Genomic DNA, 22,368 nt, shown 5'->3' on the forward strand with positions numbered 1-22,368 from the left:
TAAAAAAAAAAAGAAATTCGATAACCAAATAGTAAGGAATTTTACCATAGTCCACTCCTCAGTGGGTAAGATTTAATACTGGAATTTCATTCTTGCCTATGCAAATATATTTCTGCTTTCCTGATCCTTTTACTAAACCTACTCTCTCTCTACTACTTAAGGAAACATGTTAAAAAAAATAACTACAGATAGTTAAAAATAAAACCATCTATAGTTGAATTAAAAAACAAACAAACGGCAATTAGCTTTGATGTAAGAATCTGAAATTGATATTAATTTAAAAATTCCCCAGGCCTATTCTTTTGAAGATAACAAGATATAATAAATAATTTGTTCCTGACTAATTTCCAATTCATATTTAAGACAGAAAATAGACTTTGGCTTTGTTTGAGTTATGTAGGAAGAAATAAATTGCTAAGTAAATTACTAATGACTTCACCAAGAAATTATTTAATATCTTAAAAGGAAAATAATCTTCAAATACTCTCAATTGTTTATAGTTACTGATATAAACTGACTATAAATTTTTAAAATGTATTTATTGGTAAAAGCTCTTTTAGACTCTCTGGGTCATGCTTATTGAATACAGGTAACAGTACTTTGAGAACCTGAAAGTAATAACATTTCAAGTGTCCCACGTATTCAGAATTTCAAGAATTCATGAATTTGTTATAATTAGTTATTTTAGGGAGCTGTTACTTGATATTGTAATCAAATCTTACGTTGATTTTCCACAGATTGAGAATTTTATAGAAGGGTCATAATTAAGTTGCTTTTTAAAAATTACTAACCTCTGACAGTTTTTTAATTAAAGTCTACACTTAAAGAATAACTGGGTAGCAGGGAATGTAGGCGCTTACTATTTACTACCACTCAGTTTGCATGAATCTGTCAACATTTAAGGCAAGTTATCTATTTGTTCTGTGCCAGTCACTGTAAATGATTGTTAAATTGCAACAGAGAAAAAAAATACAACCAACATGGTGCACATTAAACAAGTTACATAATATATACAAACATATATAAATAGTGTCAGATATAAACTAAACATTACACTCAAAGAGCGTTAGAGACCTTCTGCATACTCACGTGCTCCAAGCATCTATGATGGAAATAGAGTGTATGTTAAGTGCAGAACGGGATGTGTTTTAATGATTTCAGTGTTACACAGTAACAGTCGAAGATGTTATTGTATAATAAGCTACTGTCTATGAAGATGATTTTGTGAAAATCATTTCAATGCAAAGCAAAGAGAGAGGAAATGGAAAAAGAATTCCAGGGAGGGAGTATTTTAAATAATTTCGTGGAATACAAGTGGTCTTCTTTATTATTTCCCCATAAAGAAGGAAGCTGGTTGCCCCGTAAATCTTTTAATACTGAACCCCCTTTTAGTTTTCCTCTCTCTGAACAGAAGGCATGTTGAGCTGAGAAAAGAAAGCCTTTCATAACGGGCAAGTTCCCAGTGTCTCTGGTTGAAAGTAGAGGGAGACCTGTGTCCCGGACTGTTGAGTGAGTGTTTCATGAAGCTGCCCTCTGTATCATTTCTCATGGAGATACTATGTCCCTGCAGCCACTAGGGGATGTTCATTCTTCAATGGAGTTCTCTTGTGAGGACATCTGATTAACAAGGTTTTTTGTTTTTTTCCTTCATTCAAATGTGACATTTTCAAGGGCTTATACTAATTAATTTCTTTCCTTTCCAGAAGGAACCTAAAGCCAAATTTGGACCTTAATCTGGATGGGATCAGCTCTCTGGATGCTTCAGCTCCTCGTTAGCTGAAGTGTGACCAAACCAGCCTCGTGGATATCAGGTGGGCGTGTGCCAAGAGACAGCCCCTCGGGGCCCCACCCCGGACGCTGCATCCCAGAGTCCCAGGTGATTCGGATACACTTGAGAGTTTGACAGGCAGTGCTCTTGGCTTCTCTATAAGCGTCACTAAAGAATGGGGTCCTGAAAATTCCAGTCTGGGGGTTCTCAGGGCACTGATATGGCCTTTGGCAAATTATCGCATTTCATCACTCGCTATTGGCAACAGCTGGAAAAGCTGTTTTGGCAAAGATCCGCATGACTTTTGGCAATATACCAAAAAGACTTTAAAAATAGCATTTTGTACAAATTCTGCAAAACATGACATGTCAATGATTTTAGTTTGGTTATGCTGCTAGTCAAACCATATATAACAAGTACATATTGAAATAGGCTAAATAAATAACAAGTCACCATGAGCAATAACACTAAGAGAAATTTAAGTTTTCTAGGAATGATATTTTAAGTTGGGTCTGACATTTTAACTACAAAACTGAAAGAAAAGGTCTGGACAATTATCATGGAAATAGCTTTTAATTACTTTGCTTTCTTTTACAAGCCACTGTTTTTTTGTGTGTGTGTTTTGTATTTTTGTTTTTTTTTCTTGTTTTGTTTTTTGTTTTTACCTTACCATAAAAAAAATAAACAAAGCTGCTGGTTATACCAGACTCCTACCTTTATATCCTGTGGGTTGATGTCAGGATTTGTTTGACATTGTAGAGGTCCCAGAGTTTGAATATGAAAAATATAAAGGAGAAATTCATCCCGGGCAGAGAATGGCCAGCCCACCTCCAGAAGTGTGTCACTGATGGCACTTGGTCCAATATTGTGCAGCTACGAGCAAGGGACACAACATGTCACGGTACAACTCAGGCAGCAGGAGGAAATCAAATTCTACATACTCTTTACCCATTTATAAAGCCTGTAATTTTAGTTTTAAGTCATCTGGACTATGTGGAAAATAGTAAATAGAGTCTCTGTAAGCAAGAGGGGGCTCTGAAAGCAAGATGTGTGGTGCTCAGGGAAGACTCTTCAATCTGTGAGGCTCTAAGAGCAGATTTCCTCCCCAAAGACCACATTAACCGTGTCTGATCAATGTGACGCTTACCTTAAATTTATATTAATTTACTCACAGTGCTAGAAATGCAATTTGAATTATATGCTTTCAAGACCTAGTTATTCTTTCTTTACACTGAAATCACCTCTTTCCTGACTACTGACTTGTCAATTGCAACCATATGCGATGCACTCTCTTTCACCCTCTGGAAAAATGGCTATCCATCAAACGCCAAAGACCCAGGCTCACCACAATTCACTTCAAGTGTGCATTTCAAAGCTGAGCTCCTTCTGTTTTAATCAGCGAGTCACAGGGAAAGAAAGACTGCCTCTCATAAAGAGATGAACATTTTTAAACACATGAATCCTGTACTTGCAGGACACAAAACAGCTTGCAAAAAACACTAAGAATATTTAAATTATTGTGGTTGTAAAAACATTCAAAGTTAGCAGGGAACTTTTGTCTTTTTTCCTCACAGTTCCGACAATTATCATGGTCAATAAAACAATTTATAATTAGTTTTCCTTATTAGGTGGCCCATTTACTTCACATGATCAAAGCAACATGGCATCTACTGATGACAGTATATTTTTGAGACATGAGATTAGCATGTAAGAAGCATTCGATGATTGCTTTTGGCTCTATTGATTATTACCCTAAAATTTTTTGATCCATTTAGCTAAGATTAGAAACAGGGTAGCCCTGAGAATGATTGAATTTGAATATGGTTTCAAACTTGAATGTTTAGGCATTCTTAAGTAGAAACTGGTGCACACGAGGTTTAATAAATTATTTGACAGCCTTTTTTTCCAGTGACGTTCTTAATCCAAGTGGCCTTGGGGACTGTGTTATCCTTTTACTATCAAAAGAGAGCTTAAGGCAAAGCTTTGATCCAGCTTTGGACAGGGCTTCTGACTGAACCACAGGTTGGGAGGATGACAGAGGTTTTCATGATGACACTGCACAGGAGTTGATGCTTCTTTCCTATACATGTAAACAGTTCATCAGTTTTGAGATGGCTTTATTGTTAACTGTAGAGAATGCAGTTTAAGATGAAAGTCCTAGCCAGAATTATTAGGTTAGGGGTATGAGTTACATAGGAAATGGACAGAGGACATCAATCAGGACGGAATCCCAAATGGAAAATGGCTTGGAACATCGTTCTTATCAAAATTCCATCCCTGGTCTCTTGAAAATGAACAGGAAGAATAACTATCCTCCACCGAGAGCACTGACTTTATTTTAGAAAATAAAAAGAACGACTACTAAATGAACCCTTTACTGTATCTTGGTTTCTAACTGTACATGATTTAAATGTTTCACATGATGTATCAACAAAACTCTTCCCTAGTCACGATTTAACATTTGAAGGAGTAAAAGATCAGCAGGGTTTTATTCATGAGACACGGCTTTGCTGCTGGAAAATAGTGTACTAACCTACGGACTATTTCAAATCTCATGAATAGGCATGAGTCAGTTATTCATGTCCAATTTGGGTTATTTGAATGAACAGTAAAATTATTCTTATCTATCTACCATCTACCCATCATATATATTCCATATGCATTTTTTTTGTGTGCAATAGTGAATAATCCATAAAATTTTCTGTCTGGTCCCTTCTGGTTGGTGACTTTCAGTTTTCAAGGTGGGTGGATTTTAAGGATATCTGAAATTGTAGGAAGAAGTGAAATAAAGTCGAGGGAGGTAGTCACTTGTATGATTAGACCATCATCCAAGAATTAAAAAGAGAGGAAGTAAAGAACATTTAAAAAAGAACAACAGTAACAAGATAAAATGTTTCTCGCTATATAATGGCTCTCACCACTAAAAAGTAAGGGACCATATAGTGATTACTTAACAGGACACCCCACCAGTCCCCATTGCAATGTGATAGCATAACAGCAAGAATCCAGGCAGAAAGCTCAGCAAGAAAGCTCAGATTTTATATTGGTGTCTTTTAAAATGCTATCAAGAACTCATTAGTAAAGAGCATAAGAATAACCCCAAACACAGCTTCAACAGAAACAGCATCTACCTCATAAATATGTTCCACCAATGGTCCAACTCCCTCCTCTTTGCGGGGCTCCTCTTCCGGTTCCCAGTCAGGAATGGGCAGAACAATCTGCGGAGGGTGGGAGACTCTGAAACATGGAATCATACATTAACTGCTGATGAGGGCACATGTAAAGAATGCTTCGCTGGAGTGCAGCAAAAAGTGGCTCTCAATTTATTTGAATAGATATTGCCTATAAGGAAGAGTAAGGAAAGTGATGTTCAGTAAAATAGCTAAAGGAAGAGTGAAGGGTCTGAGACATCCACCGTCTGGCTCAGAGAGGGACTGTTTTACAGCATCTCATCTCTTGGGCACTAGCGGGCAGAGCAGAGAGCGTTCCTGAGTTGAGATGGATAATTTAACATACACATATATAAACACAGAGGGTGCCAAAAAAATGTATACACATTTTAAGAAAGGAAAAAAAACTATTAAAATTATGCTGATGGTAACCACTTTGAGTACCTCTTGTAATTGCAGAAGTCACATGTGACTTACATTCACCTTTTGTTATCCGTGTATGTTGAGTATTACAATTTTAATAGGTTTTTTCCTTTCTTAAAATGTGTATACATATTTTTGACACCCTCTGTATATACATTTATCTATAGATCCTATGTGTGTGTGTATGTGTGTGTGTGTGTGTGTGTGTGTGTGTGTGTGTATACAGTGTATATAATTCCTGCTTTAAGCCATATTAAGAAATGGGAATTTCTTTGTGAGTAAAAATCTAGAATTCTGTGTGGTGTGTTAAATGTCCAGTTGTGAAGAAATACAGTTTCCAGTGAAATACTTCATAGTAGAAAAATGACCACTTGTGTATTCTTTCTTAGATTTGTTTGGCTTCCCATTAATTCAGCCATACCGTTCACAAGGTCAGGCCTAGAACCAAAACAAAATAAAGCCTGTTTGTGTTCTAGAGTTGTCGTATAGATAACTCAAGGATGACAGAAAGACTTCAATGGTGTAATCATGTAAGTAGGAGTTTAATTTGACGTATAGGTATGTTTGCCTGTAACTTACAACTAGAGAGTAAACACTGGATGAATGAAATACAGTACATAGCACTATTCCATATTAAAAGCTGACCACAAACCAAATTATTATTTTCACACAATATTAAAAAGGATAATTCTCAAAAAAAACCCACAATGATTTCTAGAAATTTTTAACTAAAAGATAGCATTAAAAGAATCCCTAGACTTTCAGCTAAAAGTAACTTCAACAAAAACACCTCTTTTGGCAATCAGGTATCTTAAATGACCTTTTCAGGATATCCAGTAATTAACACAGCCTATATCAACTTCAAAATTTATCTTTTTTTCCCTCCCTGTGGTAATCTCTTTCTACAGGAGAAAGAAAACTTGATTGGGTTAAAGTCTGACCCAAGGACAAATAATTTAATGTTTGCGTGTCTCTATTTCCCTATCTGGGAAATTATGATAAATGTTTTGGGTTGTATACCACAAATAATCGGAAAGCATCTCAAATGCTTTTGGTCAAAGTCAATTTGGCTGCATGTCTTCTAGGAGTGAATAGGAGAAGTACATTTTAAAAACTGAAAACTCTTAATGTTACTAAATTGTAAAGTCCTTTACATTCATCCTCAATCTGTAACTACTGAATAAAAAGTTCAGGGCACAACATTCTCTACCCTTAGAGTGATTTGTTGTGATGCACCCCTTTCCTACTGATTCGATTAAATCATGTTTAGATCAAACACAGAGGACTTGATGAGGAGAAGAGTTCGGAACATGGCAGATCGTTTTCACCAGAGGAAAGCCCAGAAAGCTTGGGCTTCCCTTCCCACGGGGTCTTGATGACCTCACCACCCAAAGCTTTATTATGCTCTTATCTCCTTAGCTAAGAGAGTTGATTCCATGCCTACCTCCATGGTGAGGCTCTAGAAAAAACTTTCGTTTTTGTTGTTGTTGTTCTGATGGTCATAAATCCTGTAGAACTAGTCATAAATCCTCTAGCACCACAGAATCATAAATTTAGACCGTGGGCTGATACTGTGGAGATATTGTGTTCAAAATCCCTCATTTTATAAATGAAAGGAAAACTGACATCCAGAGAAGTAGGGGGTTATTTAAAGGTGAAGACTATCACTCTGCTTTACTTAGTACCATCCCCTCTATTTTTAATATACAGAGTATCACAGGGGCCACAAAGCTGCAGTGATTTTAGTAAACACAATTTGAAATCTCCTGTCCCACTTCTGTAACAAAATCAAGTAAAAATCTATAAAGAAACTTATCACAGGGCATTGCAAAATCATTCAAAAAGCATGACTCACAAAATTCACTTATCTACCCTCTGAAGACGTTGTCAACTCTGGGGAAACCATGGCAAAGAATGGCTTTCTAAAGATCCCAATTAAGTAAGTGAAGCATTGTTCACTGTTTTCAGTTATTGTTTTTAGAAAGAAAGAAGGGAAAAAGAAAGAATATTATTAACTAATTAACCTAGGATGATCACAGCCAGTTTAGTGCTCTAACAACCTTTACCGAATAGCCCTTATATTCTAAGATGGAGGATAGCACATTATTTCACGAAGACTCTTGAGTAATAAGAAGATTGGAGGTATTCATTGCTAACACTGGACATTAGGAAGGGTTTTGAGGGAAAGCAGTGAATTAGGTTTTTGATAAGTTAAAGTCTATCTGCTCTCAGGAAGTTGAAATCTGATGAGGTGGTAGTAAGGTGTGAACCCTATGTTCACAACCCTGTTCTCAAGCCTTATTAGTCCAAAATGGCAGACTTCCATTTATTGTATGGACCAATGTTGGTTCTACCTGCTGTAGATAGAATCTATTCATAAAATAGTTAGTCACGATTGTAGGCTTTCTTAATACAAACCCATTCAATTCTGATTATTTTATAAAATATAACATTAGTCCTTGAGATCTCAATACATGTAGTGCTGTTTCTTGTGGCCAAGTTTGCTTCCTACAGACCTATGCTAAATGAATCCTTTGTACCAACAAGTGACATGCCAATCTGCTTAAAGACAGTGTTGACATTACCTGGCTTGGAAACAAATGAGACCATTCTCAATATTTTTTTTACCATTCAAAGAAATAAATCCATTTGAGTTGATTTTTAAAATTATAAAAACAATGGTAAATTTGAAAAAAAAAACAAAAAAACAATACTGTTAGAGATAGTGCATAATACCATATATTGGAATAAACATCATTGGCTAAAAAGAAAATTAGATTTTCTTCCTGAAGACTGAACATGGAAGATTTTCTACACAGTAGCTATTTGTTAAGAATTAAACATCGGAACTAATATTTTTGCTGAACATTTGGAGGAAAGAGTTTACTTTGTGGAATGACTAAAAATAACTTTAACATTCTCTTAGAGGAAAAACTACGGTCAATTGTTAAACATTAATCTAGCAATTAAAATAATTGCACTCCCATTAGAAACACAGTTTTAATTACAAGTTTTGATTATTAGCAAAATGAATAGAAAAATTCCTACTTTTTAAACTTAGAAACATTGGTACCATAAGCGATGACAGAAATACATTTGAAAATATTAATCTCATAAAGATGAATATGTGAGAATAAATACAGTTACATTAATCCCTTAGTTACCTTGGACTGAATTATGTTTTATGGAATAAAAACAGTTCCTAATTTAAAATCAAACAGTTTCAATTTATTTTTGGTTAGCAAAACAAAGATTGGTCAAGTTTAAAGGAGATAAAAATTTTAGATATACTAATTGTGATTTTTTTGAGATATGAAAATAAGATAGTAAAAAAATAATGCTTGATAATGACTGTGTTTTCTCTTCTGATTTTTAAAATAGTGTTTTGCTCATCAAGAGAGGGATTGGGAATTAAATTAGAAATGCACAAAAATAAAACATCTAGATTAGCTCCACATATCTGTAAATCAAACAGGTCACTTCCCATGAGTTCAATCATGAGTTAAAGAAGAAATCTCAAAGGAAATTAGAAAATATTTCAAACTGAGTTACAATGAAAACCTAACATATCAACATTTTGGCGTGCTATTAAAGTAGTTGTTAGAAATTTACAGCTCCAAATGCTTATGTAAGAAAAAAAGAGAGCTCTCCAGTCAATGATCTAATTTCTACATAGAAGAATGAGAAAAAGAATAGTAAAACCAACCCAAAGTGAGCAGAAGGAAGGAAATAAGAACAAAAGCAAAAACCAATGGAATAGAAACAAAAGAAAACAAAATAATAGAAAACAAAAGCAAAAACATAATAAAAAGATTTTAAAAAAGAAAAATCAATGAACCAAAAAAACTGGTTATTTGAAAAGATCACTAAACTCTAGACAGACTGATCGGGGCGGGGGGGAAAAGGCAGGTAGAAGATACAACTTGCGAATATAGGGAATAATGAGGGGAACGCATTAGAAGTCCTACAGACATTACAAGGAAATTGGAGAATATTAGGAACAATTTTTGAAACATGTAACAACTTACATGAAATATACAAATTCCTTGAAAGAAAAACTACCAAAGCTCACTCACGTAGAAATAGAGAATATGAATAGTTTTCTATCAAAAAACAAAATTGAATTGTTAAAACCCTTCCTACAAAAACAAAAGCCTAAAACCACAAACAGAAAAAATCCCCCCAAAACTCCAGGCTCAGATGGCTTCACTGGTGAATTTTGCCAAATATTTAAGGAAGAAATAATAGCAATTCTACACAAACTCTTTCAGAAAATAGAGCAGATAGAGAAATATTTTTAACTCATTTTATGGAGCTAGCATCCCCCTGTTTCCAAAATCAGAAAAAGATATTGTAAGAAAAGAAAACTACAGATCAGTATTTCTCATGAAAATATATGCAAAAGTCACTAACAAAATTTTAGCAAGTTGAATAAAAAGAAGAGTCATCATGACGAAGTATGCTTCTTCTCTGGAATGAAAGTTTGGCTTAAAAGTCAACACACACACACACACACACACACACACACACAGAGTCTAAAATATGATGTCAATAATATATATAAATATGGGGAGGTGAGTAAAAAAATGTAGTGCTTTTGGAATGTATTTGAACTTAAGTGACTATCAACTTAAAATAGACTGCTATAAACATAGGTTGTTATATCTGAATCTCATGGGAACCACAAACCAAAAACCGATAATGGATACACACAGAAAAAAGAAAGGAATTCAAACATATCACCAAAGAAAGTCATTAATGCACAAGGGAAGAGAGCGAGAGAAGAAGAAAGGAACATATAAGAACAACAAAAACAACCAGAAGATAACTAATAAAGTGACAATAAGTACATACCTATCAACGATTACTTTAAATGTAAATGTATTAAATGATCCAATCTAAAGACATAGGGTGGCTGAATTGATAAAGAAACATGACCTGTGCTTATGCTGGCTACAAAAGACTCACTTTGGATCGAAAGACTGAAAGTGAAGGGATAAAAAAAGATATTTTATGCAAATGGGAACACAAAGAAACCTGGGGTAGCAATACTTATCTGAGACAAAATAGACTTTAAGACGAAGACTGTAACAAGACAATGAAGGGCATTACATAACGATAAAGGGATCAATACAATAAGAGGAACAAACTCTTATTAACATCTACACACCATAGGAGCACCCAAATACATAAAGCAAATATTAACAGACATCAAAGGAGAGTTTGACAGTTTACACAATTATAGTAGGGGACTTTAACACCCCATTGACATCAATGAATAGATCACTCAGAAAACCAAGGAAACATTGGCCTTAACTGACATATTGGATCAAATGGATTTAATAGATATTTATAGAACATTCTACTCAAAACAGCAGAATACAAATTCTTTTCAAGTGTTCATGGAACACTTTCCAGGATAGACCACATGTTAGGCCACAAAACCAGTCTCAGTAAATTTAAAAAGATTGAAATAATACCAAGTATCTTTTCTGACCACAATGATATGAAACTAGAAAATTTAAAATAGAACTATCATATGACCCAGCAATTCCACTCTGGGTATTTATCTGAAGAAAACAAAGACACTAATTTGAAAAGATATATGTACCCCTATGTTCACTGCAGCATTATTTACAATAGCCAAGATATGAAAGCAACCTAGGTGTCTATTGATAAATGAATGGATAAGGAAGATGTGGTATATATATACAATGGAATATTACTCAGCTATAAAAAATAATGAAATCTTGCCATTTGTGACAACATGGATGGACCTAGAGGCATTATGCTAAGTGAAATAAATGAGACAGAGAAAAACAAATATGGTATGATTTTCTTAGATAAGGAATCTAAAGAACAAAATTAACGAACAAACAAAACAGAAACAAACTCACAGATGCAGAGAACAAACTGATGGTTGCCAGATGGAAAGGAGTAGGGTGGATGGGAGATAAGGTGAAAGGGATTAAAAAGTACAAATTTCCAGTTATAAAAATAGTCATGGGGATGTAAACTACAGCACAGAGGATATATAGTCAATAATATTGAAATAACTATGTATGGTGACAGATGAATGCTAGACTTACTGGGCTGATTACTTCATAAGGTACCTGTATATAAATGTCTAATCACTAGGTTGTATACCTGACAGTAACATAATATTGTATGTCAACGATTACTGAAAAATAAATTTAAAAAATAATCTAAGAAATTTTTAAAAATTCAAAAACAAAAATTAATCAAGTTATCACTTTAATGGACAAATAAGGGAAAACCATTTAATCATCTTCTTAGACACAGAAAATAACACTTGACAAAAACGAACACACATTCACGTTAGAAATTCTCAAGAATACTAGAGAAAAAGGGAACATCCTCAACGTGAAAAAGGCATCTACAAACACCCTGAGGGATAACAGCCGACTTAATGGTAAAAGACTGAATGTTTTCCTCTTAAGGTCAAGGCTGGATCTAAGAACCAGGGAAGGATGTGTCCTTTTACCATGTCTGTTCGGTCTTGTACTGGAAGTCCTAGTCTATGCAGTAAGAGAAGAAAAAGAAATAAAGGCATAACTACATAATAAACAATTTAACCTTGTCCCCAAAGAGGTCAGGCCTTTGCCCTCAGCTTCTAAGAGGAAACTTCTAAGCTCTCAACATTTTATGCCGAAGATGAAGGAGTATCTTTGTTTGCCAGGGGGGCTTGGGCCACACTAGATATTCTAACAATATGATTTAGGGTAGGGTTTGCCCACACCAAAAAGACCAACAGTATGATTCAGGATGGGAGGTTTGGTCAAATCATGGAAGTCAACCTGGAGACTAAGATCAATTAAGTGGTCAATCAATCAGTCATGCCTATGTAATGGAGCCCCCCCAAACAACAACAACAACAACAACAACAACAACAACAAAGTGAACACTGAGGCTCAGGTGAGCTTTCCTGGTTGATGATACACCATGCATATACTATTATCCATCAATATCAAGAAAGTAGTACTTCCTGACTCTACAGAAGAGAACAACAGAAGTGCTCTGCTTGATATTTCCTCGGACTCTATCTTATGCACTTCTGCCCTTGACTGATTTTCATATGTATCTTCCCTATAACAAGTTGTACCACAAGTATAATAGCTTTCAATGACTTCTGTGAGTCCTTCTAAGTGAATTATTGAAACTGAGGGTAGATTTGGATGGGTGTCAGAAGCTAGGGTGATCTCTTGCAGGGACTGTTCCCTGTAACTTTGTAGTTGGCTAAACTTTTTCACATACAGATTAGAAAGGAAGAAATAAAATGGTCTATATTATTCACAGATAACATGATCATGCTATAGAAAATCCTAGGCAATCAACAAAGAAGAAACTATTAGAATTTGTGAGTTTACCAAGATCTCAGAATACTACTGCATTTCAAGACTTGTTATACATGTGCATCAGGGGAACAGAATAAGAGGTCCAGAAATAGACTCTCACAGAGGGACAACTGACGTTCAACAAAGGTGTCAAGTAATTCAGTGAGGAAAAGATGGTGTTTTCAACCAAGGGGACAGCAACCATTGGATATTCACATGCAAGAAAGTAAACCTTGTCCCAGCTCACACCAGATACAAAAATTAACTTAAAATTAATCATAGACCAACATGTAAATCTATAAAACTTATGGGGAAAACATAGGAAAAAGTCTTGTGATGGATAAGGCAAAGATTTTTTTTTTAAATGATAGGTCACAAAGCGCACATATTATAAAATATTTAAAAGTTAGATTTCATCAAAATTAAAAATGTCTGCTCTTTCAACATCACTGTTAAGAAAAGAACAAGCCAAACCATAAGCTGGGAGATAATCTTTGCAGGACCCTAATCGATCTGGTACATGATTTTTGTATTCACAATATATAAGGAACTTTTACAACTCAATAATAAGACAAATGACCCAATAATAGACGGGCAAACATTTTAAGACACGGTTCACCAAAAAAACAGATACTGATGGCCAAAGGGCAGTGAAAAGCTGTTCAGGACCACTGGCCCTTAGAAAATGCTAATTAAAAACCTTAGTGAGCTACTTCTATAGATTTACTAGAATGGCTAAAAACAAAGAAAGAAACAAGCCTCAAGCACATGTGGGCAAGAATACAGCACAATTGGAATTCATACTTTGTCGGTGGGAATGCAAACTGGAAATGGTACAGTCACTTTGGAAAACAGTTCAGTGGTATTTTATCAAGTTAAACATACCCTTGCCTTACAACTCAGTGTCTCCATTTGTCAAAACAAATGTCCCAACAAACACCTGTATGGAAATACCTATTGCAGGTTTATTATTAATAATTGTCCCAAACTGGAAATAATTAAAAACCCAAATATTCACCAACTAACTCGTGAATGGTTGAACAATTCCTGGGACATCCATGCAGAGGAATACTTCTCTGACACATGCAAGAACATATATGTTTTTCAAATGCATTATGCTAAGTGAAAGAAGCCAGACTTAAAAGGTTACATTCTGTATGGAGATATTTATATGATTTTCTGGAAAAGACAAAACTATCGCCACAGCAAGTAGGTCTTGGTTGCCAGGGCCTGAAGCTGGAGAAGGGTTGATTACAAAAGCACATGAAGGAACTATCTGGGGTAATGGAACTGTTTTATATATGGTGACATAATCCTTCAAACTGGACACCTAAAAAAGGGTGAGTTTTACTTTAAGTAAATCACACCTCAAGAAACCTGACTTAAAAAAAACCCATACCTCACAAACTGAAAAGATAGTTGAAATATCTGTAACTGATAAAGAATTAATGTCTAAACTCTGGGATATAAAAGGAACTCACAGGAAAAAGTTAAGCCTCTCAGTAGAAATATGTGCAAAAATGTGAACAGAAATTTCCCTGAATAGGAAGATTAGTCAAAAAACAAAACAAAACACCAAAAACACATAAAAACATTGCTCAAGCTTATTTAGAAATCAGAGAACTGCTAATGAAACCTTCAGTTACATACTATTTCTTATCTGTAAGGTTGACCCAAAATTAAAAACTGGACCATTTTGCGAGTTAGTTAATAATGTGGAGCAATGGAAACTTTCATCCCTTTTTGTGGGACTGTAATTTGGTGTAAGTATTTTAAAAACAGTTTGGTATTATTTAGTAAAGTTAAATAGTGTATACACTCGGATCCTGAAATTTTCTAAGCATATACCGTTCTGACATCCTTCTACATGTGTTCCAGGAGATATATACAAGAAAGCTTGTAAAAAAAGAAAGAAAGAAAGAAAGAAAGAAGAAGAGGAAGGAAGAAAAGAAGGCAGGAAGGAAGGAAAGAAAGAAGGGAGGGAGGAGAAGAAAGAAGGAGAGAGAGAGAAAGGAAGAAAAGGAAGGAAACCCCTAAATGTTCATCAAGAATAGAATGGAGAAGCAAGATATGGTATAGTTTTACAGTGTTATACTCTTCTGCAATTAAAATCATTGAACTATAGGCACATGCACTAAAGTGGTGAATGTCAACAACATTCATTTGAACAAGGAAAAAAATCACAGCAGCATACATAAAATAAGATTTGGTGTAGATAAGGTTCAAAACACTATCTCATAGGCTGCATAGCATGATCATTTATAAACATGCACCTGGAGACAGGCTGCCTGTATTTCTCTTCTAGCCTCCCACTTCCTAGCGGTGTAGCCTTCAACAGCTCGTGCCAAAATTCCCTCACTTGTACAACGAGGATACTAGTACATACGTGTATTAAGATGTACTAACATGTTGGGGCAGCACATGAAAGTATCAGTAGATGTTAGGCATTATTATTATTCTCGAATTCACTAGGTGGAGATTCAGTGGTGCCAGGATAACAGGTAGAGGCCCCCGCTCTCCCTCCACGGAAAGTAGCAGGGTGCAGCAGTAAGAAATGCATGGTGACAATGGCTCTGAGCGCAGAAATCTACTGTTGTCCCCCCAAAGGAGTGTAAACCACTCAGGACCTATGGAATAAGAAAAGGGAACTTGGATTTCTGGAGCCCCAGAGACATTTGAGCCCAAAAGACCAGTTGACATTTTTAGCCAACCTTGATTGTTGTGAAGAGACAAGAATTAAAATTAGTGAAGTCTACGCTATACAAGATAAAAACTACATGCAATCCATTTCTAAGTTCTTCCCCCGCACCCCCAGGCACCACTTTCCCAGATGGTAGTTATTCCTAAGCCTTTTACTTGAGCACTTTCCTCCTGTCTCTCGATTAATTGCTTATTGGGACCTTCTTCAAAGAATAGGACGGAAGGAAAAAGACACAAAATGTAGATCCCATCAACCCTCACATTTAAGAGTTAGCCATTTCTTCAACTCAAGATGTGGTATGGCGAGGCTGAATTTTCATTCTGCCAAAATAATTATTGGAGAAGTGAGACTTTCAGACAGTCACATGGTTGTCTATTTTATCTGGCTTCTTATCACTAGCTTTTATAGTTTGATTACTGACCTGTCAGTTTGGGGAATAAAGTGAGCTCTTGTTTTGATATCCTTAGAGTTAATGATCATACAGGGTTTACTCTGCTTTCCAAAGGGAGGCTAATGATGGGTAGAAAAGAATGAGACTTTATAACCAAAGTGAACTGTGATCGCGAATGCATTAGGAAAACGCCACATAGTTTTTACTAGTATTTTATCATTACTCTCACGCACAGAAAGCTATTATTACAGTAAAACTACTACAATGCTTTGCTTATTACTTACCCTCTTATTTCCACTTGAGCTACAGCGGTGATGTTGATTTGTAGGCTCACAAAATTGCTGTCTGGGTTATCTTTGTTGGAACTAGAATACAAGGACATATGATTTAAATATATTTCCTCAGATGTGTTGTTATAATACATGGTCATAAAATACATTCTGTATAACACACATGATCAGTACGATCATTTAGAAAACAATGGCATATACATTCTACAAAAACATAACCATGTGTAGAGGGAAATGCTAAGATCCACCACGATCTAAAGTAATATAGTAACTTTCCATGAAGAGACACCTTTTCTGCAACCACAGTAGGTATCTAGAGACGCTAACATTTTTTTTGTTTCAATGGCTGAACCAGCGCTGAGTTCATTTTCCAGCGTCTGCCCTGAACACATTCCTTAACTTCTCTGAGCATCATGTTTATTGCCCATCAAATAGGAAAGGACAGCATATTCAACTCCTGATTTTCCATGCTCATACAGCGTAAGACTGTGAAGAACGATCCAAGAGCAGCACACAATGGAAAAAGAATTTGCATTTGGCTCTGGAATGCATCATACCATACATTTTTTTTTTCATAGCAAATTTATCTCCTTATGATTTATTAGATAATATTAAAATAAGTGTACATTCACTGCCTGCTCACTGATTGACTAGGGTGGTGTGTGGGGGTGGTGGTGAACAGAAGCATGGCTAAGGGCGAGAAAAAGTGAGATCAAGGAGAGCTGGGCAGTCCATGCAGAGGTATGAAGAAGATGACATGATGTTTTGCAAGTGGTTTCAGAATCTCAAGATGGAAGGTGCATGCTTAAGAACATTTCTTTGAACAGTGGCAAAATGATTTTCAAGTTTGTTGTGTCTTTTTCTCAAGCAAACAGAATTAGATATGAAATTTAACTTTTAAAAAATGCACGTGTTAAGCTGCCAGCTCTGCAAGGAAAAGGAAACGTGTCTCACGAGAGGCTTAACCAGTAGCTGTGCTTTGGATGCAATCCCACTTGCATTTATTGTCCTACTGTGCTTGCATTGAAGTCACCCTAATATCCCAAAGGATCCTGCTTTTAACAAAAGGAGATGTGGCCGCACCACCACTAATAGGTCATGTTTATATTCAGCTCTCATTAGGAAGAGGAAGCCTCCTGTTTTTCTCCTCATCGAACCTCACACAGATTCAATGGACAGGCTCGAACACTGCGATAATGGTAATGGGGTATGTTCTGATTAGCTTGTGAAGCTTTCCAAATGTGGGAGCTGGAAAAGACAGGATAAGAGTCTGCTTTCAAAGGAGGAGCAGACAGAATTGTTCCCACATTGCTTTTGAAAATTCCTGTTCGATTGTATATACTGATAAGGCAACTTAAACTGCAAACACACATAAAAGACATAAACAGGCAAATGTTACGCTCATTTCCTGTAATGGGGTATCCCTGCTAAGCTTGTGATGAGCCTAAAGGGACTTGTTCACCAAAGTTTGAACCCCAGTTTCCAGGCCACTTTATTATTATCACATCTGGGTAGGATCAGTCGACTAAAAAGTTTTTATTTTTATTTTTTGTACGACAGGATTCTGAATTACCACTGAGAAGTCATTAAGTAATTCCACTTGTTGCAGACATTGTGGTTCCAAATCCATTACAGGAAACTCTTTAGTTTTGGAAATTTAAGTCTAATTGTTCCACAGATTACCCTGACTTTGTTCTATTTTCTAGTTCACTACTGCTTTGCGGCAGTGCAAATTAGAATGATGGAGGAAAAAAAAGTGTCATTTAAGTTATTCCATAATTCTATTGCATTTTGTTTTCAAGTGGTTCACATAACATGATTTTCATTACTCACAACATCCTGAAAATGTAAATGCATGTTAAGCGTTGAAATCATCTTGGGACAGGAGTCCAATATGAGGCTTACAGAGACTTTTCTGAAATGTAATGAAAGCAATGGCAGACTTGGAGGCTAGACCTGGTTGGAGAATCAAAATCATCCTGTGTCACACCAGCGTGCCATGACACTTGGTACAGCAACCAGTGGTGTCCAAAAATCTCCTGGTAAGAAAGCCAGGGGGCTTGATATATAACTTAGATGCCTCTTTGACGTCTTTCCTGGAAGGAAACCTCCATCACTGATATCACTGCTGCATTCAAACAAGCCATTCATCATGGCTGTGGATGCTGAGCTATTTATGTCAGGGCTAGTTCTACGCCAGGCATGAGAATTTCCTCTCCACGACTACACCCTATGTCATGCCCCAAGGATAAACATGTTTTTCACTTCCTACTCCGACACGACTTTCTTTTTCTTTCCTGTTTCCTGCTTGCTATTTTCTAGCCCTCCCTGTATGTGTTCTGCCGTTTCTGGAATGTCAGCAAAGACAATACAATGTTCACTTCACCAGCATTGAGGAAGCAACTGCAACAAATAATCACAAAGTCATGTTTGTCTGTGGGAATTGCTATTTGAGACCCGCTTCACAGAGGGAGGAAAATGTTTATATGTCACACAGAGCCAGGCCACGGAGACACCATTTAATGCAAATATTTGGCAACATGCAATATTTTAAGTTTATTAATTTATAAAGCCCGTTTTTCTTTTGGGTTCTATTTGTGGAAAAGGGCATTAAATGTACGTAAGGTGGTCAATATGGTCAAAAGCTTTCAACTTGAGAGCATTTGCTTTGGTTTATTTTTGGTTTAAACACATTTGAACTGGATGCAAAACATCCATTAAATACTTATTTACATCTTGGGAGTCTGACAGCAAAGCATGAAGATAAATGCTCACTTCTCAAGTACTTTAGTATTCGAGTACTAAAAGTATTCTCAAACACTGTTATCTCTGTAATGTATGTTTTTGGAATTTGATGCTTTATGCTTGTTGCAGTAGCCTCTCCAGTTCTTTTTGCACTTCTCCATTTTTATGTTTTTCAGGAAAATGCTAAAATAGTCATGCATTTTTACAGCACGTAAGGATGGAACATCATCATGGCCCATTCTTTCAGATGAAGGGGGATATTAAAAATGTGACCATTCTTATTTTCCATCAAATTCAGCACTTCATTGCCAAATTCATTATCTAAACGATGGTCTTCAGGATGGATTTGGGGAAGGTATTTAGAACATTTAGTGTTCTCTGTTCATTGAGTGAACTACAAATTGCATCTATTCCAATTATCCATAACTGTAATCAAGTGTAAGGAGGTAACCTCAAGGAATTTGCTTTGCTCCTTTGTAACAGACTTTCTTTCTAAATAAAGGCTGTATATTTTATAAGAGGTGTATCTTTCCCCAAGTGACACGAAGCTTCATGCCACTGTAGGTAGAATCAATGTCACCAACCATGATGGTGAGAAACGGAAACTGCAGCCTATTGTCTGGGGGTTGGGGGTCCTTCTCTATCAAGTGCTTTTTCTTTTTTTCTGAAAACGTACAACTATTAACAGATTTCCCACATGAAAATATTTAGGACTACCTGAGCCTTCTGGGAAATATACATTTTGTAGATCAAAGAAGTGATTTAATAAGCTTTGGGTACAGGGAAGGGATATTACTGAAGAATTCCTTCCATCTGCATCCCATCATTAATTTGAGTAAAATAAAATAATCTCCTTAAGATTCAGCAGAAAATATTTAACTTACATTCAAAAAAGACATAATAAAGGTCAGGAAAGGATACCCAAAGTAAGTTAGGAAACCTCTCTCCCTAGCAATGTAGGACAAAGTTCGGGGGCTATGGTTTGTACACAGGTTGCACATTTTAAAAATCTCCTAGATTCTTACAGAGTCTATATATTTTTTAAAAATCCTAAACTTCTAGTGAAGTAGCTATTAAAAATAATCCACTGGGCAACATCGTTTTTCTAAAAGCCATGACACTTTTTGACACCTTCTTCTTGCAGGACAGAGGTACATTTAGAGATTAGCCACACTACGCGGGAGTATTTGAGAACCAACTCGTATATACTGACTTCAGAGTCGTTTTTATGTTAGAACACGCTGGGCGAGTTATAAACAACTATGGAAGGTCTGCCTGTGCTGTCTACATCAGTGTTTTTCAAACTTTTAAAATTGCAGACCACAAAAACAATATATCCATCAAACGGGGTATCTTACTATATATATTTATGTTTATCTGAAAGGAATGTCTCATGAAGAGGACTCTGAGATATTCTATTTTATTTAATGTCCTTTTCTTTTAATGTGAGTTGAGAGCCATTGTATGGATTCCATTACTGGCTCACGGGTAGCAGCCTACGGTTGGCACTCCCTGACTCTCATGCACAATGCTCTCTGTGGGTCTTCCCACTCATGAAATATTATTTTCGGCCGTGAAGGAGCAAACAGAATAGATGGTGAAAGGGTAAAATCATACCTGAATCCTTGAACAGGGTCAGTCTTGGTGAAAGGGGGCAGCTACTTACATGGCTCAGCTTAAAGTTGCCAGAGATGGCTCTGCCATCTTACCTGCATCCTGCTCACATTAAATCATCAGAGACTCATTCATTCTTGAAAAGTTAGAAGATTTCAAGATTTCAAAGGTAGAATCTATGCCTTTTTTTGCAGAAATGTTGCTTTTAGGGATTAGCTGTCTCCCAGCTGAGAGAATGGCAGGTATGGGTGAGGGCGGGAGAACGCATGTGCATCAGAATAAGGAAAAATGGAGGGGGGGCGGGGGATGGGGGGGGGATGGGTGGGGGGGGGGACAAAATTTTACTCTCATGAATTGGCTCACAGAAAGCAATCTCTTATTCAGAGCCAAAAACATTGAAACACACACACACACACACACACACACACACACACACACACAAAACAAATAACTGAGAAAAACAAATGAAAAATGGGCTGTGAAATCCTGGGTTCTAATTTCAGGTGGACTTCTAACATGAAGGAGCTTGACAAGTAGCATTCATTTGACTGGATCTCTTTAATATTGCGTGTTAGGCATTTTAAGGACTAACCTTCTGATTTGAAGATCGAAGTTAATGCTCACGTTTGTTTTCTCAAGACGTGGAACTGCAAATCGGAGGCCCAGAGAATACTAAATAAAATTTTAAAAAATCACACAAGACATTACGTTATTACATGGGAGGAACTTTATACACAGCATAAAAGTCTTTTAAAGTCATCCTGTAAAACTCCACTCCAAATTGCTGTTTCTTTTTCTGCTTCCACCCTGGATGGCTGAGAGCTGAGAGAAAGTTATACAATTGTAGGGCCGAGACCATCCAGTCCCTATACATTTTGGTTCCCTCTCTTCATTTAGCCCCTTATCAACTCTTCTGACACCTTCCTCATATGCTAAATTAAAAAGCTAAATATACAAGAGGTGATTGATTTGGAAAACTGTGATGCTTCTATTTAATGGACATTTATGTAGACATTGAAATTATGGCTGTGAAGCTTATGCAACAAGGTGGAAAAGTCATCTGATACAATCATGATCAACAAAGAAAAAAAGGTTAAAAAGTTGCACGTGCAGTGTGTTTCAGCTATGGTTTTAAAAGTGTTTCAATGGAAAAAATTACTGTACATGACTAATGATATATTGTAAAACAATATGTACCAGAGTATATATTATAGTTATGTTACTATCAGTGTATGCGTATGTATGGATTATTTTTCCACCTTTACTTTCCGAAGTTTTAAAACTGCTCATACTGTTTTTATAATTTGAAAACAGATTTTAAAAACGTGGAGAAAAACAAATCCAATAATGTAAGTAACAAAGTAAAAATAGTAGTTAAGGTATGCAACGATACCACTTACTGTCCCGTGTACTGTGCTAAGCCTCACATGCATTGTCTCACGTAAGCGTGACCGCTACCCTGGGCAGTAGGTACTGTGATTCATCACATTTTACAATCGAGCAGCAGTCTGAGGACTTGCTCCAGGTACAGAGCAAACACACTGCCGAGTTGGAATTGAAATCCCTCCAAGCTGACTCCAGAACCTGTATTCATGGCCACTAGACTATGAGACAAACCGGTGATTAAAAACTCATGTTAATATGAATGAGTAATCATCTGAATTCATAATGAATTATCATTTTAAATTTAATTAATCATAAATCTTCATCATTTCACTACTGAATGTGCTACAAGCCAGGTACTGCCCTAGTATATATAAAGCCACTAGTGCTTTATAGCACATCATTGCATAGCCCCAAATATTCCTGCAAATAGGAATTCTCCCATTTCAGTCTGACTTGCCCAAAGCATCACAGTTGATAAACGGCAAGGCTGGGATTTAAACCCAGGTATGCCTAATTATTAAGCCT

The 22,368-nt window shown here is 36.2% G+C and overlaps 1 protein-coding gene across 2 annotated transcripts in view; it reads right to left on the reverse strand.

Annotated features, from left to right (window-relative positions):
- Window positions 1-22,368, reverse strand: part of ITGA8 (integrin subunit alpha 8) — a 165,215-nt gene that overhangs the window by 33,436 nt on the left and 109,411 nt on the right. For both annotated transcript variants that reach the window (XM_074324800.1, XM_074324799.1), the window contains 4 exons: window positions 21,050-21,129; window positions 16,093-16,173; window positions 4,900-5,005; window positions 2,483-2,641 (listed from right to left, as the gene is read on the reverse strand). In XM_074324800.1, the coding sequence (XP_074180901.1) occupies window positions 2,483-2,641; window positions 4,900-5,005; window positions 16,093-16,173; window positions 21,050-21,129 (426 nt within the window). The remainder of the gene's footprint in view (window positions 1-2,482; window positions 2,642-4,899; window positions 5,006-16,092; window positions 16,174-21,049; window positions 21,130-22,368) is intronic.

This window comes from Rhinolophus sinicus, linkage group LG02 (assembly GCF_036562045.2).
Source record: "Rhinolophus sinicus isolate RSC01 linkage group LG02, ASM3656204v1, whole genome shotgun sequence".
Taxonomy (NCBI): domain Eukaryota; kingdom Metazoa; phylum Chordata; class Mammalia; order Chiroptera; family Rhinolophidae; genus Rhinolophus; species Rhinolophus sinicus.